Genomic DNA, 22,819 nt, shown 5'->3' on the forward strand with positions numbered 1-22,819 from the left:
GAGATTGCCAGATTGGATACAGGACAGGGCTGTAACTTAAATCCCAAATAGACTAAGAGGCTAAGCAGGGGGGCCTCCAGCTGCCCCTTTTTCAGCCAGATCGGGGCCACGGCAACCGCACACCGCAGTCCTGATCTCACCTTTCCAGGGCGTGAAAAGGAGCTGCAAAAAGCAGCTCCTTTTTTGCACCCAGGAAATGGCACCATAGCCGCAGCGCCACAGCTACATGGCATTCCTTTATCGGTGCTTCATGCGGACACAGCACTGGAGGAGCCCCGTCACGCTGTGCATCATGTGCTCTGGAAGTGGAGTTGGTGCTTGTGTCAAGTGGTTTGTATAAGGCCTAAAATGGAAGACAAGGTACTGTAATACTCTGTCAAGATGACCAAAGGTACCATAATAGCATTGTACTCCACGGTACAGTGGAACCTTATTATACACGGGGGATCCGTTCCGGATCCCTCCGCGTATAAAAAAATCCGCCTATGCTTGAGCCCCATTGTTTCCAATGGGGCTCGTGCACGGCGGCGCGTGAGGCGCAACGGGTGCGCGCGCCCATTCAATTGAATGGGACGCGCCGCCCCTTCTGCCCCGTGCGCGCCGGCGGCTTTGAGCGCCTATGCTCAAAGCCGCCTATAAAAAGACCGCGTATGCGGAGGCTCCACTGTACTCGGTGAAGGCACCTGTGCTCCTCTACCCTTCAAACTCAAACCTTCAGCAGTACCCATATCATTTCCCCCCAGCATTCATTAATTCTCAGAATTTTGGGACTCTTCCAGTATTTTGCATAAACTAATCTTGTTGCCAATACCATATACCAGATAATCTTCCCATGTTCTTTGAGTTTTGATCAAAAATTCCTAAGAGAAAGGGTTCCAGATTATTTGACGATTTTAATTTCAGTATTTTCTGCATTTGTGATTGAATGCAGCTCCAAAAATTGTTGATTTCTTACAGTTCCATCATATGTAGAAAAATGATCCTACTTCTTTATTACATTTCCAACACTTGTTGTTGGCTCCTTTATGTATTCTGGCCAATTTCACTGGTGATAAGCACCATTGGTACATTTTTTTAAATTCCTTTAAAACATAACGAGTACTTGAGCCTCCCTTTCTACATACAGTATTTTCCCATTGTGCCATATATGTATGATCCTCTACATTGTTGTACCATTTCCCCATGCACTCCTTTACTTGTTCATCTGCTATTTTGTCCTTAACAGTAAATAATAACATTTTAGCAATTAGGTGAGAGTTGTCAGAACATAACAATTTCTGAAATTCTGATTTCATTAATTCCCAGGCTCCATCTTTTTAATGCACTTTAAACCTTTCATAGATTTGTAGATAAGGAAATTACTGTATCATATTATCTTCTTGTTCCAATTGTTCCCTACTTTTGATATACTCTTCCTTTTGTTTTACTAATAAGTCCACATAGATTAACTAATCATTTTCCCTAGGGGCTCCTTTATAACATGCCACATCTTCCAGAAAAATCCAAAATGGAATTTTTTAACATAATCTTAATTTGTATTTGAACCACACTTTTATTAGTACTCTTCTGACAGGATGATTGTTAAATGCAGCATAGTCCCTCAATTTATTGCACTGCTGGGGAGACCCTTCTCTCTGTCCCACCACCCTAACTGGTACATCTGGTGGGAACATGGGAGAGGGCCTTTTCATTGGCTGCTCCCCGTCTTCTGGAGCACCCTTTCCAGAAGAGCTAAACTAGCACCCTCCCTATTTTCTTTTTGCAGACCAGCAAAGACTTTTCTATTTTGACAGGCATTTGGTGAGTGGTGATAGAAGGCCTGTTTTACACAATGTGCAGGATATTGCTAATTGTTGTTTTGCTGTGTGTATGTGTGTGTGTTTAATGATACATGTTTTAATCTAGTTTTATTTTTAACTTTTGTATTAGGTGGGTTTTTAGCAGTGTTTTTCAATCATTGTAAGCTGCTTTGAGTCCCAATGTGGAAAAAAGGCAGGATAGAAATAAATCCTAATATTAATAATGTGTATGTGTTTTCATATTGCCTGTTGATTTACAGCGACCCCATTAATTTCAATGGGATTTCTTAGTCATGGAATGCTCAGAGGAGATTTTGCCAGTTCCTTCCTCTGAAATATAGCCTACAGCACCTAGTATTCATTGGCAGTCTTCCGTCCAAGTATTAACCAAGGCTGATCCTACTTAGCTTCCAAGATCAGACAAGATCTGGTGCATAAGGGTATTTAGGCCATTTATATGTACATAAAGTGAAGAAATTATCTATAGTTTTCCAGCCATAAAAGCAGAGCTGAAATATTTCTTTCCTTGGCCCCAAAAATTCAAAGAAATGTTAAACTACTGCATTGGCTTTTTAAAGGATTTCCCTGAATTATTTTTGCTCATTTGTTTATAGAGCCAGCAAACATGTACAGTTAATACAGAACTAAATAAGTAAGCCTTAATTGTTAGAGATTATTTTAACTGAGAGACAAATATTTTAAAACTTTGTGATTTCTGTTTTAAATCAGAAGTGAGATTGAATGCTTTATTTTTAAACCTATTCATGTTTTTAATCACATTGGAAGATACAATCGCCATGCAGATATTGTAAGTATTTATATTTGTTTCTATAGGAGACATTGCAACAGTTGATTATGATGTCTTTGCCAAATGTCCTAATAATTGGCAAAAATCCCTTTTCAGGTAAGTCTTAAGTTAATTTTAACGCAGGTCTGCGCGCTTGTCTTCTGAATATTCATAATTTTATATAATTCTCTCAGGTGTTCAAAGGGTATCATACACATTTGGATTATAAATTGAAGGTGAGAGAAAGAGTGATTTGGTTAAGGCCACTTAGTGAGTAAATACGAGGTGACATTTAAACCACGAATTTACTGAGTTTAGTCAATGTCTTGTATCATCTCTCTTCAACATTAGTTACTCATTGAGAAAGGGCTAGACAAAAATGCAGGCAGATAACATTCTCTAGAACAACATTCATATACTGCTGTCCTAGTTCTTGGTACATATAATGGGTTTTTAATTCCTTCTACTCCATACTTTTAATTACGTATTGATTTATTGACTTCTGGTATTAATGTGCACAAAATGAAGGCAGCAAAAAAGAAAGAGCATATGTGCTTAATGCTAACATACTTTTTTGAATTTTGAATTGTGTGCATTTATTTGCATATAATTTGAAACAGGAAAAACATACCTCTTGTGATTTCTTTTCAACGAAGGGAAATTGAAAATATGTGACAGTTATGCTTACAGTTTTTCAGGCCACAAATTAGATATATTTATAGAACATTTGGTCATTTTGAAGTTCTTTTCCATTCCTACCACCAATTAGCTTCCATCTTTTTCTGTAAGATGTTCAAGGCCACTGCTTAATCCACAGTGCTCATAGAAAACTAAGGACAACCAGCACAGTATAGGTTCTTTGTTAGAGTGGAGGAAATGGCTAGTTGTAGGGGTTGCTGGAATGAAGTTACGTATTGCCCTGTACAGCATAGATTTGAGAAGGACTGCTCCAGCGTTTTTTCTTCTTCTCAGTTTTATCAGATATTATATGCCTCTCTGCATATCAGTTGCTGAGCAGCAGAGTACTGCCATACTCATATCTTACTCTTTGCTTTCCGTGAGCAGCTTATTGACTACTGTGTGAAAGTTTAATATCCATTTGTCCATTAAACCCTGTACCGACAAGGTTGTAAAAAGTTATTGAAAGGAACTGATGGCATATAAATGCATACAGGAACAGTAGCTGTTTCATTCTTATCTGGAAATGTATACATTGTATATTATTTTGAAAACATTTTCAGAACAAGGTACTGAAGAGGTTAAAAAGCTCCTTCTACTCTTGCTTGGTTGTGCAGTTCAGGTAGGTCTGCTTATTTATTCAAGTTATTCAACTGCCAATTTACTCAGCTTATTCAGCTTATTCAACGTAATCATTTTTTAGACCTCCCTATATTCTTGTTTACCATATATACTTTTCTATAAGTCAAGAAATTTATGCCCAAAAATTGACCCCAAAATCCTGGGTCAACTTATACAGGCCATGATAGTAATGCCTATGATGGCAGTTCATTCAGTCAGACACATACACAGACACACACCTTCCTCCCCACTTTCCCTCCATGCCTGAGAATGGACTGCAGGAAGCAAAGAGAGTGCAGGGTGATTTTTATTTCTATGGGAGCAATAGCTGATCCAGACACAAACACCTTCCTCCCCACTTTCCCTAGTCCAGCATGCACACAACACACACACACTTTCTCTTGCGCCTTGCCTTAGTTTCTTTTACATTTGGCTCTCCCCCAACTGATTCTTCACCCCTGCCTCTTCCTCACCCTCTGTGAGAAGATAAGCCAGCCCTGCAGACAACTGTGGATGGGCCAACAGTAAAGAGCTTCCTTTCTGAGGAGACTTTACTGTAAAAGTAGGTTTCTTGGTAGGATTGAAGGGCAGAGGGCACCTGTGACTGTTTAACCCCATTCCAAGATAAAATGGCTGCAACTGGGACTCTTTAGTGCTTCCTCGCTGCGGCAGAGAAACAGCTGCTGTCTACTGCCAGGGAAACACTGAAGAGCCACCATGGCCCTGAGGAGCCTCAAAGTTTTACTCTTGACTTGTTCAGGGGTCATATCAAAATCCATAACCTTGGCCCCAAAACTTGCCCTCGACCTATACATTGCGCCCTTGGCTTATGCGGGGGTCTGTTCCAGCCCCCCCCCCCGCGTAAGCCAGATATTGTGTATGCTTGAGCCCCATTCATGTACAGTGTGCCCGCGTTATATGCGGGCACGCTATACATGGCTTTGCGCGCCACATTCATTCGAATGGGACGCACCGCACCTTGCACGCTCCCGCGTGGCTCTATACAACTTTGCGCATAAGCTCAAAGCCATGTATAGCATGCCCACATATAATGCGGATGCACTGTACATGAGATTGACTTATAGTTGAGTATATACGGTACATGCAATTTTAAGTAAACTTTTGCTGTGACTAAATATTAGATGTAAACACTGATTAACATTACTTTTGTTAGGATTTTGTTCTTTCTTTATGCATATTGTCTGGAATCTAACCAGGAGGCACTCCTGTGATAGACCAAGGCAACAGAGGAAGTGGGGAAAAATGAATTGAGATTGATGTTCAATAAAAATGGAAATCAGCTTTTCCCCTTTGTTGAAAAATAAAATTTTAAACTCTTCTTATGTGACACTTGGTCTAGTCACAGTCTCAGTCTTGTACATCATAGAATTAGGCAATAAAAGTTACTACTATTGCCAGTTACAAATCTAACAGTGATGTTGTTGAATGCATGTTTTAGCTTTTCTTTCCATATAATTATTTGATTGAAGTAGAGATAAGTAGTCAGTAATTGTCAGATATGTACACCACTGACAGCTTCTCTTTCACATTTTATATTGGTATTTTATCTATTTATGTAAACAATTTTTTCAGCTATTGAAGGGGCCCTACATTACTAAAAATGATGCAGTATATTTGAACACTTAAACCAGCTATGAGTAAATGTTTGTTTATTTTTATTTTAGTGTCAGAAGAAAGAAGAATTTATTGAAAGAATTCAGAGTTTAAACTTTGATATAAGAGCAGCTGTTGCAGCTCATATACAAGAGGTATTAACTTCTTTACTTTAAAAAAATATTAAAGTATTCAAAGACTTTAGGAGGAAGCCAAGTGTCTTGATTATCATTTGTTAAGCATCATGTGATGGATATTTATAAAAGTCGTGTTACAAATGACACACTATAAATCCTTTCCTGTTTAGATTTAATCTAGGGGTAGTCACTAGATGCTACAGGTATGAAACATTTCTTAGAATTCTCTGCTCCACAGAACTGGAGATCTGAATATTTTCTTGCTATTTTCCTTAAATTTTCCTATTAAGATGATCAGTGGTCCTGTGGAATCCCTAATTGGAATTCATAAATGACTTTGTCTATTGACACCACCTAAATATCCTCTTCTTATCACAGAACCAAATCTGCTCTTTGGCTTTCTAAGAGCAATGAATCAGGCTGGACAGTAACTAGAGCAAAGATAGGGCTAGCTTAAGATATTCTGCCAAAGGCAGATAAAGGAGAGTATTTGAGTCTATCCTGTGAAAGAAAGTAAGTCCCATCTTAGAATCTACTTTGCAGCACTGAAGGCAGCAGAGAAACAATTCTTTGCTCCCTCTATTACATCAGCTCAGTCCTGTCAAGCACAGCCTTTCTGGGTAGTTAAGGGGCTATTACATCCTAAGTCCTAAACACTGCAGATGTAATCCAGTTTGAAGCCGCTTTAACTGCCCTGGCTCAATGCTAGGGAATTCTGGGAACTGTAATTTTGTGAGACGTTTAGCCTTCTCTAGAGAGCTCTGGTGCCATCATTCTTCATCTTGGGGATCCTTTGTGGGTTGGGAGACACTACAGAAATGTATTAAATAAATAAATAAATAAGTTTGGTGTATTGCAGTCATTCTCTAACATTTTACCCTTGTGACTCCTTTACATCTACCTGCATATGTTGTGCCCCCCCCCCCCATATAGTATATTAATCAAAATATTTTGTTTAGTGTACATATTTTTGTTCACACATTCATGTATATTCATATTTTAATGTTTTATAAGTAAATAGCATTACTATAATTAGGACAGTTTTATCTAAATAAATTCAATACTTAACACAAGCATAAATTTTACATATACTGTCTCAAACACAGCCTCACTTACATCCACCAATGCTCACAGATATACACATCCAGGCTGAATCTACAGTGCAGAAATAATGCAGTTTGACCTCATCCCATGGAATCCTGGGATTTGTAGTTTGTTTTGGCACTAGAGCTCTCTGGCAGAAGGTTAAATAGCTGAGAAAACTACAAATTCCAGAATTCCATAACACTGAGCCATGGCAGTTAAAGTGATGTCAAACTGTATTATTTTTCTAGCGCAGATTTTGTAGGTTCATTCTTTCTTTCACTCATATGCATACTCATTTACTCTCTCACACAAAGATTAACACTGAAACATTCATTCTCAGGGCAGTGATGGGATGGGTTGGGGCCAGAGGAAGTGGTGGCTTGGGATGGACCCTGCCAGAGGCCATGATCCAGGGAGCCTCCCTACTCTCTTCCTCCCTCTAATTCTCCCTGAGGCACAGCCAGTTGCTTCCAGTGCCCTCCTTCTCTCCCCCCCCCCCAGGTCCGATAAGTTTGGGAAGCAAAGGAGGAGGGATCAGGGCCTCCAAGTCTTGCTTGAGCAACTCTTCCCTCATGAGTCCTGCTCTACCAGTTGAGAACCATTGGTCTAGTGATTTGGGGTTGGGATTAGGACTCTAGGAGAGTTTGAATCTCTGGTCAGTTATGGAAGCCCACAAGGTGACATTGGGCAAGTTGCACTCTTTCAACTTCTGAAGAAGGCAGTGGTAAATCCCTTCTGAACAAAATTTATCAAGAAAACCCCATGATAGGTCACCATATGTTTGAAATAACAACAACAAAGCCATCCTCAGAAGAAGATAAATGCAAACCACTTGTAAGTGTTCTTTACCTAAGAAAATCTTGTGAAATTCATGAGGTCACAATAAGTCAACGAGTGACTTTGGAAGCATGTTTTGCTTTTATTTTGTTCTCTATCTTTATGACTTAAATTAACTACCATTGGTTCTTAATGGGAGATGGGGAATGTTTCATTTATAAAAGTAAATGATGTGAATTAGCTATGATAAGCTTGTATCTTTAATACTAAGCAGAGATTCTTAACAGATAATTATTTTAGTATTAAACAGTAGGTATCTGTATAAATATTTTAGCAGTGTATATTTAAAAATAACATATTATAAAAGACTGTAATAAACATATAATTATTCAAGAACAGTACCAGTGGATATTATTAGAACTGTTTAACTCTGACATCAAGAACTGTATATTCCATTCCATCCCATTTTTCTTTCAGTGTTATGTCACATGAGACTGTAAGTCTGAAAGCAGGCTTTATTTTACGTTTGTTTGTCTATAAGCTGCCTCAGATGAAAACCTTGAGGCTTTTTGGATCAAACGCTTCAGTTTATTTTTCTAGGACAACTTTGGAATATGTAGAATTGCAAAATATTCAAAAAAATTGATTACCGTAAACATGATGTTTCTTGAGGCAGACAAAAGCTCCAACTATTTGCTTCACAGTCAGTCAGTCACAATTAGTATGTCTTTCTGTAATCTTAGCATTAAGAGAACAAATTGCACCAGGTATGGGTCCCTGAACCTGTTGTGGGTCACATCCAGCCACTACTAATGAAACATAGGCGGGGTACATACCGCCACTTTGCGCCGCTCTGCCGCCGCCGCCAGTAGGTCCGCGGGGGAGCCGGAGCCTTCACACGGCCCGACTCCCGCGCGGACCGAAAAAGAAGCTCCAAAATGGAGCTTCTTTTTTCGTCGCGTTTGCGACGTAGCGAGGCGCCAGGGGCGCGCTCGCTACGTCACAAGCGGCGCGACACGTCTGGACGCTGTGCGTCCAGTAAGTCAAGATGGCGGCGCCCATGTGGAAGGGGCGCCGCCATCTTGTACGTATTCTATACGTACTAGGGTTAGGGGGGTGCGGAAGCACCGCCCCTTCCTAACCCTAGTACGTATAGAAGACGTACTAAATGGCGGTATGTATCCCGCCAAAGTGTGAGAGGGAGATTTTGGTTTAAAACAAAAGTGCATGAGGCAGCACATACCTTATTTTAAGCTGAATTCTCCTTTTAGAAATGCAGTGTGTTTTTGAAATGAAGTACATATTTTGTAGCTGCCTTGTTTACAGTGAACATACACCTTTTCCTTCTTCAGCATTATAGGAATAACATATCCAAAAAGTGGCAAGGGATCTCAAACTACAGGTTGCATACCCCGAAATCAGAAAAGTTTTCACTTCTTTATGATTTTTATCCTCTGTAGGTAACTCATAATCAGGAAAATGTGTTTGATCTCCAGTGGATGGATGATAATTCTTTGTCACATGACTATATTGAACCTCTCTTAAAAAACATGGCACTGCATTTAAAAAGACTTATAGATGAGAGAGATGAACATTCTGAGGTATGTATCTTGCCAGTTTTTCGTTATGTTTTTTGGGGATATTTTTTCGTTACTACAGAAATTAAAACATTTACTCCCCACCCTCATGTAATTAAGCAGCTGTTTGCAAAAACTGATGTAGAGAGTTTTAACTTGAATGGGTTAGTACATTTTGGTGGGGTGCAGGTCTTGTCCCTTCAGCTATAAAGAAGTGACTCGGTCCCATTATTTTGTAGTATGCTCTGTTTTCTTTTAAAAAATCTTCTTGCCTTGTGCTGAGAATAGCTGTTAGCTGAAAATAACAATAACCACTGCAGACAAGGATCTCTGCTGCTAGAATGCATGAATAAAATTAATGTTCTTGTAATCCATTTAAAAGTATGAGGATCAGCTGTTGATGATGAGTCTTGCTTGTGGCATGGGTTCAAATCCATACACAAGTATGAAAACAAAGATAAAAGCATTGCAAAACATTGCAAACTAGTTACCTTTTTATCAAGCCATTTTCATAATCAACAGTATTTCTTAGCATGGAGAATAATGACTGTTCTGTGGTTTCCTCTTTTTTTGATCTGCGTTAAACTCAGAAGTTTTCACTTTTAAAATGCTTTGGTTTATCTTCATAGTTCTTTTCATTCCTTTTAAAACATTCACTTCTTATGCTATTCTTTATGTTTGCACCTCTTTTAGTATTCCTTATCAGTGGACTATTTCTCCCTTGAAGAGTAGCATGATCTTTTTTTTGGGGGGGGGCATATTTCATTGAAAACTGGTATTTCATTCAAGTTTCTTTCTTAACAGTTAAGCAGAGATTGAAGTTACTTTTAAAAAACAACCAACTATGTAGTTATTTTACTCTAGTCACTCAGAAGACTGTAACTCCTGCTCAGAACAATAACTTGATGAATTACTCATTACTCATGAATTACTCATCACTAGCATGGTGTAGTGGTTTGAGTGTTGGTCCAGGAGACTAGGGTTTGAATCCCTTCTTTGCCATAGAAATCCACTTTCTCAGCCTCAGAGGCAGGCTGTTGTTTGTTGCTACTGTGCCATGGAAAATGCAGAGATGTGCTCACTGATACTCCCAAGTGGCCAACTCAGATATTGCAACTGAGAAATTGTGTCAAAAATGCAAAAGACAAAGCAGTCCTTTCCTAGCACTTTCTTTTCAGGTACATTGGACTACATTTCCTATCAATTAGAATGGTATGGATTAGTAGTCTAACGTATGAAGTAAAATCTGTGTTGGCTGGAGTACTATATGGACAGACAAATTTCTTAAAGTATTCATTAAATGGAACCGATTTCATTTGCAAATGGGTGGAGAAGCAACTTCTCCTCCATACTCCTATTCAACATATTCAGTACATGTGCACCATTATGTGTTGGCATTTGGGAAACCAGCCTGACAAGGCAGCTTTCCTTCACCATCTTGCACACATTTCATTCCCTCCCTCCGTTCCTCCTTCCCATTTTTTTTCCTTTTTCTGGTAGTAGCAGCATCTGTTACCATTCTTCCTCCCACTGCCCAGTCCCCATGGCCAGGCAAAGTACAGCAATGCAGAAGAGGCAGCCTATTTTTAAAGGTTTCCTTTTTTAAAAACTTTCCAACTAATTTGAATCTAGTGCAGCTCATGTTGTTGGTGTATGTCCTTTTTCCTCCCTAGTTGCATTCTCTCCCTGTCTATCTTTCTGTCTCATCTTTGTTGCCAGCTGCCACTTGAGGCAGCCGCTCATGTGATTGTCCTCCTTCCCCTGACATTGCTCAGACTGAGTAAGCACACTGGGTTACTCGGTCAGCATTACTTGGCATATTATACCCAGTCTGATTCCACTGAAAAGTAGTAAATTACAGTCATGGATATTACAAGCACAAAAAGTAATTTTGTTCCAGGTTGTCACTACTAAAAACAAAGAACATTTACCAGAGTAGCTTGTTAAAAATGAGTTACCGTATATACTTGACTATAAGTTGACCTCATTTATGAGTCAAGGGCAAGTTTTAGGGCCAAAGTTATGGATTTTGGTATGACCAGTGGATAAATCCAGGGTAAAACTTTGAGGCTCTTCAGGTCCATGGTGGCTCTTCAGTGTTTCCCCAGCAGTGGACAGCGGCTGTTTCTCTGCCGCAGTGAGGAAGCGCCAAAGAACTCCACTATTTTTTCCTTGCAGTGGGGTTAAACAGTCACAGGTGCCCTCTTCGCCTTCAATCTCACCAAAAAACCTACTTTTACTGTAGACTCTCCTTAGAATGGAAGCTCTTTACTGCTGGCCCGTCCACAGTTGTCTGCAGCTGCTGGCTTGTCTTCTCACAGGGTGAGGAAGAGGTGGTGGTGAAGCGTCAGTTGGGGGAGAGCCAAACATAAAAGGAGCTGTTACAGGGAGCGAGAAAAAGTGTGTATGCGTGTGTGTGTGCATACTGGATGAGGAAAAGTTGGGAGGAAGGTGTGTGTGTGTGTGTGAGAGAGAGAGAGAGAGAGAGACTGGATCAGCTGTTACTCCCATAAAAATAAAAATCGCCCTGCACTCTTTGCTTCCAGCAGCGCATTTCAAAGCATTGGGGGGAAGTGGGGAAGAAGGTGTATGTGTCACTGAATGAGCTACTGTCATCGGTGTTACCATATCAATCCATATATAAGCCGACCCAGGATTTTGGGGTCAATCTTTGAGCATAAATTTCTCAACTTAGACTAGTATATATGATACTTAGCTCTGTATTAGCTCTGTATTCTACCAACGTATTTTTCTTTTTCTGCAGTTGGTCCTATATTTCCTTTAGCTTTACACACAAATGGAAGGATTTCCGATCCTCTTTGTATTTTCCATATTTAAATTTTTGGCAGAGCTTCCTTTTAAATCTCTTTATATTTAAATCCTTGTGCTATGTATGTCTTTTATAAATTTTAATTAGGAGGAGGAAAAGTGAAATGCTTGCTTACAAGTTGGCAGGAAGAGTAATAAAATGACAGGAACAGGGAAACATGACTTTCCATAATTTCAAATGGGAGCATTGAGAGATGCGCTGAGTGAGATATCCCTAAGTGTCTGCGTACAGTAGCTATAAATGATTTCAGTTGCTTTAGCCCCAAAAGAACCTCACAGATGGACCTATTTAATCCAGTTTCTACCATCAAGACAAAATACATGTTACAGGGGATATTAATTAAAGGTTTTACATGTTCTAGCCACAGCAGACTGAATTTGATTAAGATGTTGGACTGGAAGAAAGAATACTGAGGCATTCTTTTATCTTGTTTTCCCTGTCTAAATTTCATTCATCCCCAGCCAGCAAAGCATGTGTCAACAGTTATACTGGTACAGATCATTCTGGGTGGGATCCAATACGTTTGTCACACAATAGAAATTTTTTCAGACAGAACTGTAATTCAGATGCTGAGATCTCCACTGTTGCCTTTGAGTTCTTTATACATGATACTTTGTGTAACTGAGAGTCATCTTTCTCCTTATATGCATCTGTTTAATTTTTCAAAAAAAAATCTTAGACTATCGTAGAACTCTCTGAAGAACGGGATTCTCTTCATTTTCTACCTCATGCATCAGCAGCACAATCACCTTGTGGATCGCCAGGCATGAAACGCACTGAAAGCAGACAGCACTTGTCCGTGGAGCTAGCAGATGCCAAAGCAAAAATCAGAAGGCTTAGGCAAGAACTGTAAGTGTGCTGTTAAGTGCAATAAAATACTGAGAAACTATACATGTTTCAAGGAAATAGAGCTATTTTAGAATGGAAGAAAAGAATCTTAGCCTAAGATGCTGTGGTGTTATGTAGGAGACAGTGGTACCTGATACTTCACTATTGGATTAGACTTTATGAGACTTAGTAACAGTGGACTCCTAGTGTAATTTGTTTGTTAAGTGGATAAATTAGAAAAGGGTACTTAATTAATACAAAATTCTAATTAGAGATCACGTTGTGTTGCTATCGACTTGCAAATCAGCTATCTTGTAACTTGCTAAATTTCTGTCAAATCCTAGGCGCCTTACAGACGGGCCTAAGCGGCGCCGTCGTTGTGCCAGGAATACGCGCGAGGGGCGGCGCTTCCGCACACGCCTTCCCCTCGCGCGTATTCCGTACGGCAAGATGGCGGCACCCTATACAGACGGTCGCGGCCATCTTGACGTAACGGACACGCAGCGTCCAGACGTCTAAACCCAGAAGAGCCGTCGCGAGTGCGCGCTTTGGCACTTGCGGCGGCTCTTCCAGGTTGCCGGAAGGAGTGCGATTTCTGCACTCCTTTTTTGCAGCGCCGAGGAGTCGCGCGGTTTGGCTGCTGCGGCTCCTCCGCGCTGCAACCGGCAGCGGCCCAAGACCGCCCCTTTTGGGCGGTCTGTAATGGGCCTTAGTTAAATTCAAATGGAAAATTGGACTTCTGAAAACTTGTGAAATGTCCTCCTTCAGTGAGTGTTCGTAAACAGTGGACCTGACAGTAGTCAGATAGCTTCCCCAACTCAAGAGAGAGTGGCCAAAACTCTTCTTTAGTTGCAGAACTTGACATTAGCATTAGGACCAATAGTAGATAAGAAAGTCTATGGTGTATAGGTCAGATTTTTGTCTGTTTATTCCTTTTTTTAAAACATTGAAACTGAATTGTAGAATTAGAAGGGCATTGCTGTTACCCAGGGGTCGGCAACCTCCGGCCCCCGGGCCGGATCCGGCCCCCGGAGGCCTTCGTTGCGGCCCCCGGGGGTGGTTGCCGCCGCCACCGTGCGAAAAAATAACGGCGCCCATAGCTGCAAAAAGCCGCGCTGGGCGCCGCCATTTTTCACCCCAAATGGCGCCGAACTCTCGTGTGACCTTCTTTGAGGTCGTGCGAGAGTTTGGCGCCATTTTGGGTGAAAAATGGCGGTGCCCAGAGCGGCTTATTGCCCCCGGAGGGTGAAACTCCACCCCCCGGCACGTGGCCCCGCCCTGGAGGGTGGAAGCTCCACCCCCGGCATGTGGCCCCGCCCCGGAGGGTGGAAGCTCCACCCCCGGCATGCGCCCCCGCCCCCGGAGGGTGGAAGCTCCACCCCCGGCTTCGGTCCCCCAGTCGCCTGAGGGACAGCAACCCGACCCCCGGACCAAAAAGGTTGCCTACCCCTGCTGTTACCGAATAACTTCAGAAGATTATGAATGGAACAAATGCTTGATGTGCTACCTAGTATCATTACAAATTGTAATCGTTTTCCCTGGGGATACCAGGGGAAAGTTACTGTCAGAGGCTTGTTGCAGGATCTGATACCAATGTGTTTGCTTATCTCTGTTTTGTGGCCTGTTGTTGATGGTAATAGCTATTTTTGGTTAAGATTCTGCCCATTCACAAGGACAGACATACTTCCCAAGGAAACCTAACTGTGCCATGAAATATGTATTTCATTAATTGAGAATTTTTGGGCTGTTCTCATATATGTGATGCCCAAGAAGACATGAATTTGATAAGTTTCAGGTAGCTTAGTAAATGTCCACCATTATATTTTTGACAAGAGCATTAAAAAAAGTAGGTTTTTCACACACTAATTCTTCCACAAGGGGCGCATTTGACATTCTTAACCAGCAATGTAGCCTTAGATGTGTTTGGGTGTTTAGAAAAGAATTGGAAACTACTCTAGACTAGAGGGGTTTTTTTAAAAAAAAATATCCATAATAGGGAGTGATTGGAGGTGGGAAATGGCTATGAAATCTGAGGTCTGAAGCTATATTTAATTTACCAAATTTCCAGGGTGTGTCTTCTATTTTTATCACCCAGGATATGTAAGACATTTTATAAAATATAGTCTTACAAACAAAGTGTAATTGTGGAATTTGGATCCAAAATTCTATTTCTGCAAACAAATGAGTATCATGACAGTTTTTGCCAAATTACTATTGGAAAATATGTAACACAAGCATGACAGAAATCTGTTGGGGACTTTCGCACCTAAACAGTTGTACAGTATGGCTCTCTCTGGGTGTTCTGATAAGTTTTTTGCCATAATTACACTTTCCTAGTTTTAAAAACGTTTTCCTCAATATTTGAAACCAAATAAAAATATGCCAGCTAATCATGCATCTCTACTCATTGTAGGCTGTTAATGGGAAAGTCGTGCTGATTTAATTTTGCTAATTTTTCAGTTTTAGTTTCAGTTGTGTAACAGCTGTGCTATAATTGACTAGCCTCATGCTTCATTTTGTCATGTATTCCACATACTGGCTGCAGGGAATTTTGTCACTTGAGTAGTGGGAGAGCATGCCTTTTTGCCAATGCCTCAGGTCAACCCAATGATACACCACTCAATTGGCTATTAATAGTGTAAATGCCCGTGTGTATTTCCTAAGGGTTTTGGAATATAGCCATATTTATGTTTGTTTAGTGCCTCTGTCTCAGTAGCTAGGCTGTTTCTCATTTGAGACAAACCATACAGTCATAAAATCACTAGGTTGGCCTTCAAGTGATTATCATGTGCATGTTGAAGTTTTTTTTAATTTATGGCTCCCAAACCTGAGAAGTAGTATACTGTAGTTGTTTTATGAACTGTGGAACCATAGTTCAACTTACAGCCCAGCTCTGACCTCTGAAGATTGCCACTTGTCCTCTGTCTCAGGCCCACATATTAGCCTCAGTAATTCATACAATCAAGCATACAAAGTAATAGATATACTGAGTATTATTACTGTATTATAAAAAAAGGAAACACAAAAGACTGCAGGAACTATAGGACCATAGCATTAATTGCCCATGCAAGCAAAATTATGCTCAAAATTCAGCAGCATAGACTCCAGTCACATATGGCGAGAGAAATCCTAGAGGTGCAAGCAGGATTCAGGAAAGGAAGCGACACTAGGGAACACATTGCAAATATATGATGGATAATGGAGCGTACAAAGGAATTCCAGGAAAAAATCAGCATGTGCTTTATAAACCATAGTAAAGCATTTGACTGAAGAGACCACAAAAAGCTATGGATAATCTTAAGGTCATGGGATGTCAATATATCTGATAGTCATGATGAGAAATCTGTTCTTAAGACAAGAGACTACTGTTACAGCAGAGTTTGGAGAAAAAGAATAGTTCCCAATTAGCAAAGCAGCAGACAAAACTACACTCTGTTACCCTATTAGTTCAACTTGTATGTTGAAAATACCATACGAGTAGCAGGTTTAGACTTGGAAGAAGAAGGATTGAAGATAGGAAAATCAATATCAACGATCGTATATAAGGGTACAGTACCATATGACTAGCAGAAAATATCACAGACTTGGAACAATTTCTAAGGAAGGTGAAATGCAAAGGCAGCTTAATGCTGAATGTAAAGAAAATAAAAATAATGACTGTGGAAAAAATATATAAATTCAACCTAGACAATGAAGAAATCAAAATAGTTAGAGTTCCTGTACCTAGAATAAATCATTGGTCAGAATGGTGACTGCATACAGGAAATCAGAAGATAGCCAGGAATGGGAAGGGCAGATATGAAGGGACTAGATAAGATCCTAAAAAGACATACAAATGAGCATTAAAATAAGAATAATCTAAGCCATGGTATTCCCCATCATCATATACAGATGTGAGAACTGGACAGTGAAAAAAGTGGACAAGAAGAAAATAAACCCATTTGAGATGTGGTGCTGAAGAAAAGTGCTGAGGATACTGTGGACAGCCAAAAAACCAAGCAAATGGGTGCTAGAATAGATCAAGCCAGAACTCTCCCTGGAAGCCAAGATGACGAAACTGAGGCTGCCATACGTATCATTTTAAAACTAATTTAGTTTTCATGGACCATATTAGCAGAGATGCAGGCAGAGTAGCAAAAGTTTCTGCCATGCTGGGTCTCTGACTTCCATGGCAACGCATGGTATATTTCTTGGGCACTGAGTTTGACTTACTAGTCAAAATATTGCAGATTAAGTCTTCAGCCCAAACCCCCAGTCAGACACTGACTATATGTTAGATATCTTTCTGAGTTAAGCCTGAGCACATAGTGACAATGACATAAAGGTTTTTTTGTGGGTTTTTCGGGTATGTGGCCATGTTCTAGAAGATTTTCCTCCTGATGTTTCGCCAGCATCTGTGGCTGGCATCTTATTCTCTGAAGATGCCAGCCACAGATGATGGCAAAACGTCAGGAGGAAAATCTTCTAGAACATGGCCACATAGCCCGAAAAACCCACAAAAGACCATGGATGCTGGCTATGAAAGCCTTCGACTTTACAATGACATAAAGGTCCCAGCCAATCAGATGTCTAAATTCAGTGGCTTCACCTTAGCCAACTAATAAGTCTTTACTCATTCGTCTTGCATTGACAAAATAATAGTCTTGATGGACTCCAGTAGTTTTCATCATTAGTTGACATAGAGGAAGAATGTAATTTACAGGCAGATTCAATGTCATGAACTCAAGAACTCATCAGGTCCAGAATAGCTTTATTCTGCAAGCAAAGTTGATCACAGTACACAATAGCTGTTAGGACCAAAAGGTTTTTCCAGTTATACAGTATACTGTATTTAAAGTCCAAGCAGTTCACCTATTATAAAAGTTTTTATTCCATTTATCAACAACTCAGAGCATTCAGTTTTCCCAGAACTTACTCGGCCGTCTTCCCCCTCTCAAGCTCCAGCTTCTCACAAGAATGACCTTGGTGTCTTGGAGTTCCTGAATCCTCCCCACACACCTGCTTATTATCCCAGGCTGCAAATGACACATAATTTCCTTCCCAGTGTCATCAGTTGAATAGCATATACCATCATTCCACATTACCACACAAACGCTCAAGCCCAGCAATTAAGCATGGCAGGACTACATCTGGACCATAATCCTGGCATAGAGAAGCATGTACATTATAACCTGTACCAATAAAGATGTCCAAGAACAATATTCTACTTATGAGAGAGTTTTGAGGAGATTATCTGAAACTAGAAGAGCTAATTGTTACTTCCATTCAAATTCTTTTCCTTCTCAGCACTGCTCATATAGTAATATATTTTAGTCGTCATGAGCATTAGAATACAATAAAAGGAACAGATCTCATTTTCTGATGACTGGATTATTAACATGTCTTTTGAAATGAGCCTGCCCAAGATAGTCAGTAAACAGCTGTACTAGGAAAATTAATGCAAATTGCGGTTATTAATTTGATTGACAGTTAATAGCTTAAAAACAGTGAAGACTGGTGTGTTCTGTATAATTAAAAACAATCCCATTTACAGTTGAAGAGTGCAATTGGAAGTGTAGGAATCTCTTGAGAATATATTTTATGATGTATTGGATTTATTTACAAATAAAATGCTTTGTTGGATATTATATTTCTTTTAATTATTAATAACACAATCCAGTGTATGATTTGTAATTAATTATCATCAAGTTGGCTTCAATTTATGGCAACCCTATGAATGAGAGACCTCCAAAACACCCTATTACTAACAGCCCTGCTAAAGTCTTGTAAAATGAAGGCCATGGTTTCCTTGATTGAGATTATCCTCCTTTAATAAGATCCTTTTCTTTTCCTACTGCATTCATCTTTATTAATTAGTAATGTCAGCTTACGATATGTCCAAAGTATGATATCTTCAGTTTAGTCATTTTGTCATCTAGGAAGAGTTCAGGCTTCATTTGCTCTCGGATAGATTATTTTTGAGTTTTTTGGTATTTGCAGAACTGCCCTCCAGCACCATAGTTCAAATGGGTTGATTCTCCTATCAGCTTTCTTTCACAGCTGTACATACAAATCAGAAACATGGCATGGACTATCCAGATTTTGGTATTCAGTGTGTGTGTGTGTGTGTGTTTGCACTTGACAATTATACAGTCGGCCCTTCTTATATACGGATTTTTTATACACGGGTTCAAGCATCCACGGTTTGAAAATGTTCAAAAAAAGTATAAATTTCGAATATCAAACCTTGATTTTCCATTTTTTATAAGGGGCTCCATTTTACTATGTCATTATATTTAATGGGACTTGAGCATACACGGATTTAGTTATCCAACGGGGGATCTTGGAACCAAACCCAGGCGTATAACAAGGGTCCACTGTATATGGTTCTTAGAGCTGAAAGAGATGCCGCCCCTTTGATCACTGGATTGGGGCTGCAGCAACCACATGCTGCTGCCCCGATCCAGCTTTTTTCCAGTGCAAAAAGAAGCGGCAAATGCTGCTCCTTTTTGCGCCCAAAAAACGACGCCTTTTCCGCTGCAGCGACTTTTTGAAGCTCCTGCGGTATGCGGTGTCTAAGTGCTGTGCTGCCAGATTGCCAAAAAGCTGACCCCATGTGGGCAGTGGAGCAGCATAATGTCATCTTTAGGGCGGTGTCAAGTCATGCGTACACCACACACCCATGCCACTGGGAAGCCGGCATATTGTGCTGGTCTGCACTAGCCCTTAGTCTTTTTAAGATTTCTTTACCATATTCTCTATTATAACTGAGCCAAAGCATACAATATATTTTTAATTATTTCAATGTCTTCATCATCCACTTCAAACTTCTATAAATTATCTGTAGTCATTAGTTTTGTTTTCTTCATTTTCAATTTAACCGTGCTTTTCCACTTTGTTCTCTGACTTTGTTCAGTAGACATTCCAAGTCCTTGCTATGTGATTTCCTTCTCCCAGTTTTGACACCTTCTTCTGCATTTAACCCAGTTTTTTAATGATATTTTCTGCATACTTTATAAAAAGAGAGCAATAAAATGCAGCTTTGACAGACTACCTTGCCATTGGGAATCTATTCTGTTTTTCCATAATCTGTCCTGACAGTGGTGACTTGTCCTTAGTAGATGTTTTATATCAGAATAAACAAACATTCTTCTTTGTGGTCTCTGTGGCTTACACAAATATGTTACTTTTGCCCACACAGTGTACCATTCAGAACCTTCTAGAACTGTTATATAAGCTTTTTGGTGGTAACTCCACCCACCCTATTGACACCTTATAGCATCCTTCCTGTCAGCTTCCTTCAATTCTACAGAGCTATATTTGTTTACTCTCCACAGTTAATGGATTTCTTGGTTTGGTTGACTGTTCCTTTGGCTTGCTCACGGAATGGTTTTTCTCAAAATTCTCAGCTTGACTTTGATAATGTTTTTACTTCTCATCACTTCCTCGGATTTTCTTTTGAAATTCTTTGGTGCACTCATTATCCAATGTATGTTTGCAGTATGATCTCTAATGCCCCTTCCTTTTAAGAACTTAATTTAGACATCTGGCATTTCTCCCTCCATGTATGGTAAATGTCTCTATTGTAAAATTTTGAGCATCATCTTATTCGCATGGGAAATTAAGGGAATGGTCCTGTGGTTACTGCAATCCCTGGGCCAGTGTTTTGTTTTCCATATTTGATGGCAGATTTTAGTCATAATTTGAGTTCACTTTGTTTCTCTTAACTTGAAACATCTCAACTATTATGCCTTCTGTTCCTGATTAATGTTTCTCCCATGTGCTTTATGCATAGCTTCCTCTTCACTTCTAAAATTGTAGTTTCATTGACAGAAGAGCCTTCCGTGAAACAATCTATCATGGTTTTATTTCTCTTACATAGTTTTCCAGTGTATTGTTTGCACTGTATTTTTATTTCTTCTTGATTGTGTAGTGTATTCCCCTGTAGGTTATATAGTATCCCCACTGTTGGTTTGGATTTCCCCTTGATTTCTCCAATCATGTGGAAGAGGTTTCTTCTTCTTTATCCTTAGTATTAAAATGGTTCTCTTTGTCCCTATGGAGAAGTTGCTGAACAGTTGCATTCAGGATTCTGACTCTGTTTATTTTACTGTTTGGTTCTTCTTTGCCTTAACTGTTTCAAAAGTTTGATCCATCATTTAATTAAGTTTTATTTATTTTTGGCTGCAGATAGTGTGTTTTTGCATTATTCTCTGACAGTGTCTCTCATTTGGTTCAGAATTCTCACTTAAGCTTAGTGGTGCAAATTTATTCTTCACATGGTCTTTAACTTCTACAGGAATGTTCTTCAGATTGTATTTTGGCTCTCACTTTAAAGCGTAAAAGTAGAACAAGAGACCTCTTCCATAATATCTGAGAAATTAAAGAGAAATTTAAACCACGAGTGGGGATAATACATGAGCAACAAATGACACGCACTACATGATCAGGAAGAAATAAAAAGATGATGGAAACAAATCCCCACTCAGCCATGGAAACCTACTGGGTTGATCTCAGATGAGTCACATTCAGCCTCTGAGGAAGGGAATGACAAACCCTCTCTGACCATATTTTTTGCCTTATGGGGTCACCATAAGTCAGAGTCAACTTGAAAGCACACACTAGCTGCTGTGAACTTTACACCTGAATTTATAATTTCACTCTTGCAGTGTCACTTCCAGTTTAGATTATGTGATTTTCTAAACTTCAGCAGTATGAGTTCTTCATCACAGTTATGATGTAACTTCAGTTTGTGTATACAGGCATTAGTAGATACAGAGAGAAGGGTACAGGTTTGTTCTCTGCTGCTTCAGAGGGTAGCACCAGACTGGTTTGAAGTTGCAGCAGAGTAGATTTTGATATAACATTAGAAGGAACTTCTTTATGATAAAAACAATGCAACCAATTACCTAGAGAGATGGTGAGATCTTCTATTCCAGATATTTTCAAAGAGAGGGTGGACAATTTATGGTGTTCTGGAGTTCTTGCATTGACTGGGGGGGGGTTGGATTCAGTGATGTATGGGGCCTCTTCCAGCTCTATGATTCTTTGATTCTAATGTATTTTTTATGATACAGTATTTAAATATCCCCTTATTCATCCTTGAGGGATTATTTCTTAAGGTTGAAGGTCTACATCTTATATCTTACAGCAAAGAAATGGGAAGAGGAATGCTTTTCCCTCCTCACATTCTCTCTTCCAGAAGCAGGTTTTATTTTTATTTTTTAAACTGTTGTTGCTTGTTGGCCTGTAAAGTTATTCCTCTTAATAAGGCTTTTAGGAGAGTATTATTTCATTTTAGTTCTCCTTCTGTTTTGGAATGTAAATACTATTTTAAATAAATTTTCTTTTATTATCTTTAAGTGAGGAAAAGACTGAGCAGTTGCTGGATTGTAAGCAAGAACTGGAACAGATTGAAGCTGAAGTCAAGAGACTACAACAAGAGGTTTGGATATGCAAGATAAATTTTCAGTCTATTATACTCATATCAAAGAGTTGGATTAAGAGGTTTACAATTAAATATTGGGTGAAGGATCCTAGTATTGAACCACAAAATTATTGGAGTGACCCCATATACTTGTTACTTTCACGTGTCTTTCTGAGGCATCTTTTGAACTTGAATGAAACTATACCTGTCAACTTTACAGTCATTTGATATAACTTCTATTGATTTTTTAATATTCTTTGACAGCTAGTGTGTCTAGAAAACCCACAAAAGAATCCATTGATCTGGGTCTGTACTCATTCCATTCAGATAACTTTTTACGTTCTGCTTATTCTTTTCTTCTGTATTAGAAAGCAGAGTATGACCTAGAGCAGTGGTACTCAAACTTTTTACCCTTGGGATTCCTCTTTACATCTACATGCAGATTTTGCATGCCCTCTACACAGTATAGTATATGAAAGAAAAACCTATTTCATTTGCACAATCATTTATATTCATATTTTAACATCTTATAAGGAAATAAGATTGTTCAAATTAGAACAGTTTTATTTAAGTAAATCCAATATTTAATGCATGTGTAAATTTTACACATTAAAAAAAGTTTGTGAAGATGAGGAGGGATCAGAGCCTCAGCAACTCACTGAGGGTCCCTCCCTGCCAT

At 39.5% G+C, this 22,819-nt stretch overlaps 1 protein-coding gene across 7 annotated transcripts in view; it reads left to right on the forward strand.

Moving 5' to 3' along the window:
- CCDC88A (coiled-coil and HOOK domain protein 88A) overlaps positions 1 to 22,819 on the forward strand; it is a 131,003-nt gene that overhangs the window by 43,152 nt on the left and 65,032 nt on the right. For all 7 annotated transcript variants that reach the window (XM_089528887.1, XM_089528889.1, XM_089528890.1 and 4 more), the window contains exons 4-9: positions 2,634 to 2,703; positions 3,828 to 3,886; positions 5,571 to 5,654; positions 8,960 to 9,100; positions 12,586 to 12,755; positions 22,077 to 22,158. In XM_089528887.1, coding sequence (XP_089385013.1) covers positions 2,634 to 2,703; positions 3,828 to 3,886; positions 5,571 to 5,654; positions 8,960 to 9,100; positions 12,586 to 12,755; positions 22,077 to 22,158 — 606 coding nt within the window. The remainder of the gene's footprint in view (positions 1 to 2,633; positions 2,704 to 3,827; positions 3,887 to 5,570; positions 5,655 to 8,959; positions 9,101 to 12,585; positions 12,756 to 22,076; positions 22,159 to 22,819) is intronic.

This window comes from Sceloporus occidentalis, unplaced genomic scaffold, assembly GCF_023333645.1.
Source record: "Sceloporus occidentalis isolate IW3139 unplaced genomic scaffold, rSceOcc1.0.p SCAF_6, whole genome shotgun sequence".
Taxonomy (NCBI): Eukaryota; Metazoa; Chordata; class Lepidosauria; order Squamata; family Phrynosomatidae; genus Sceloporus; species Sceloporus occidentalis.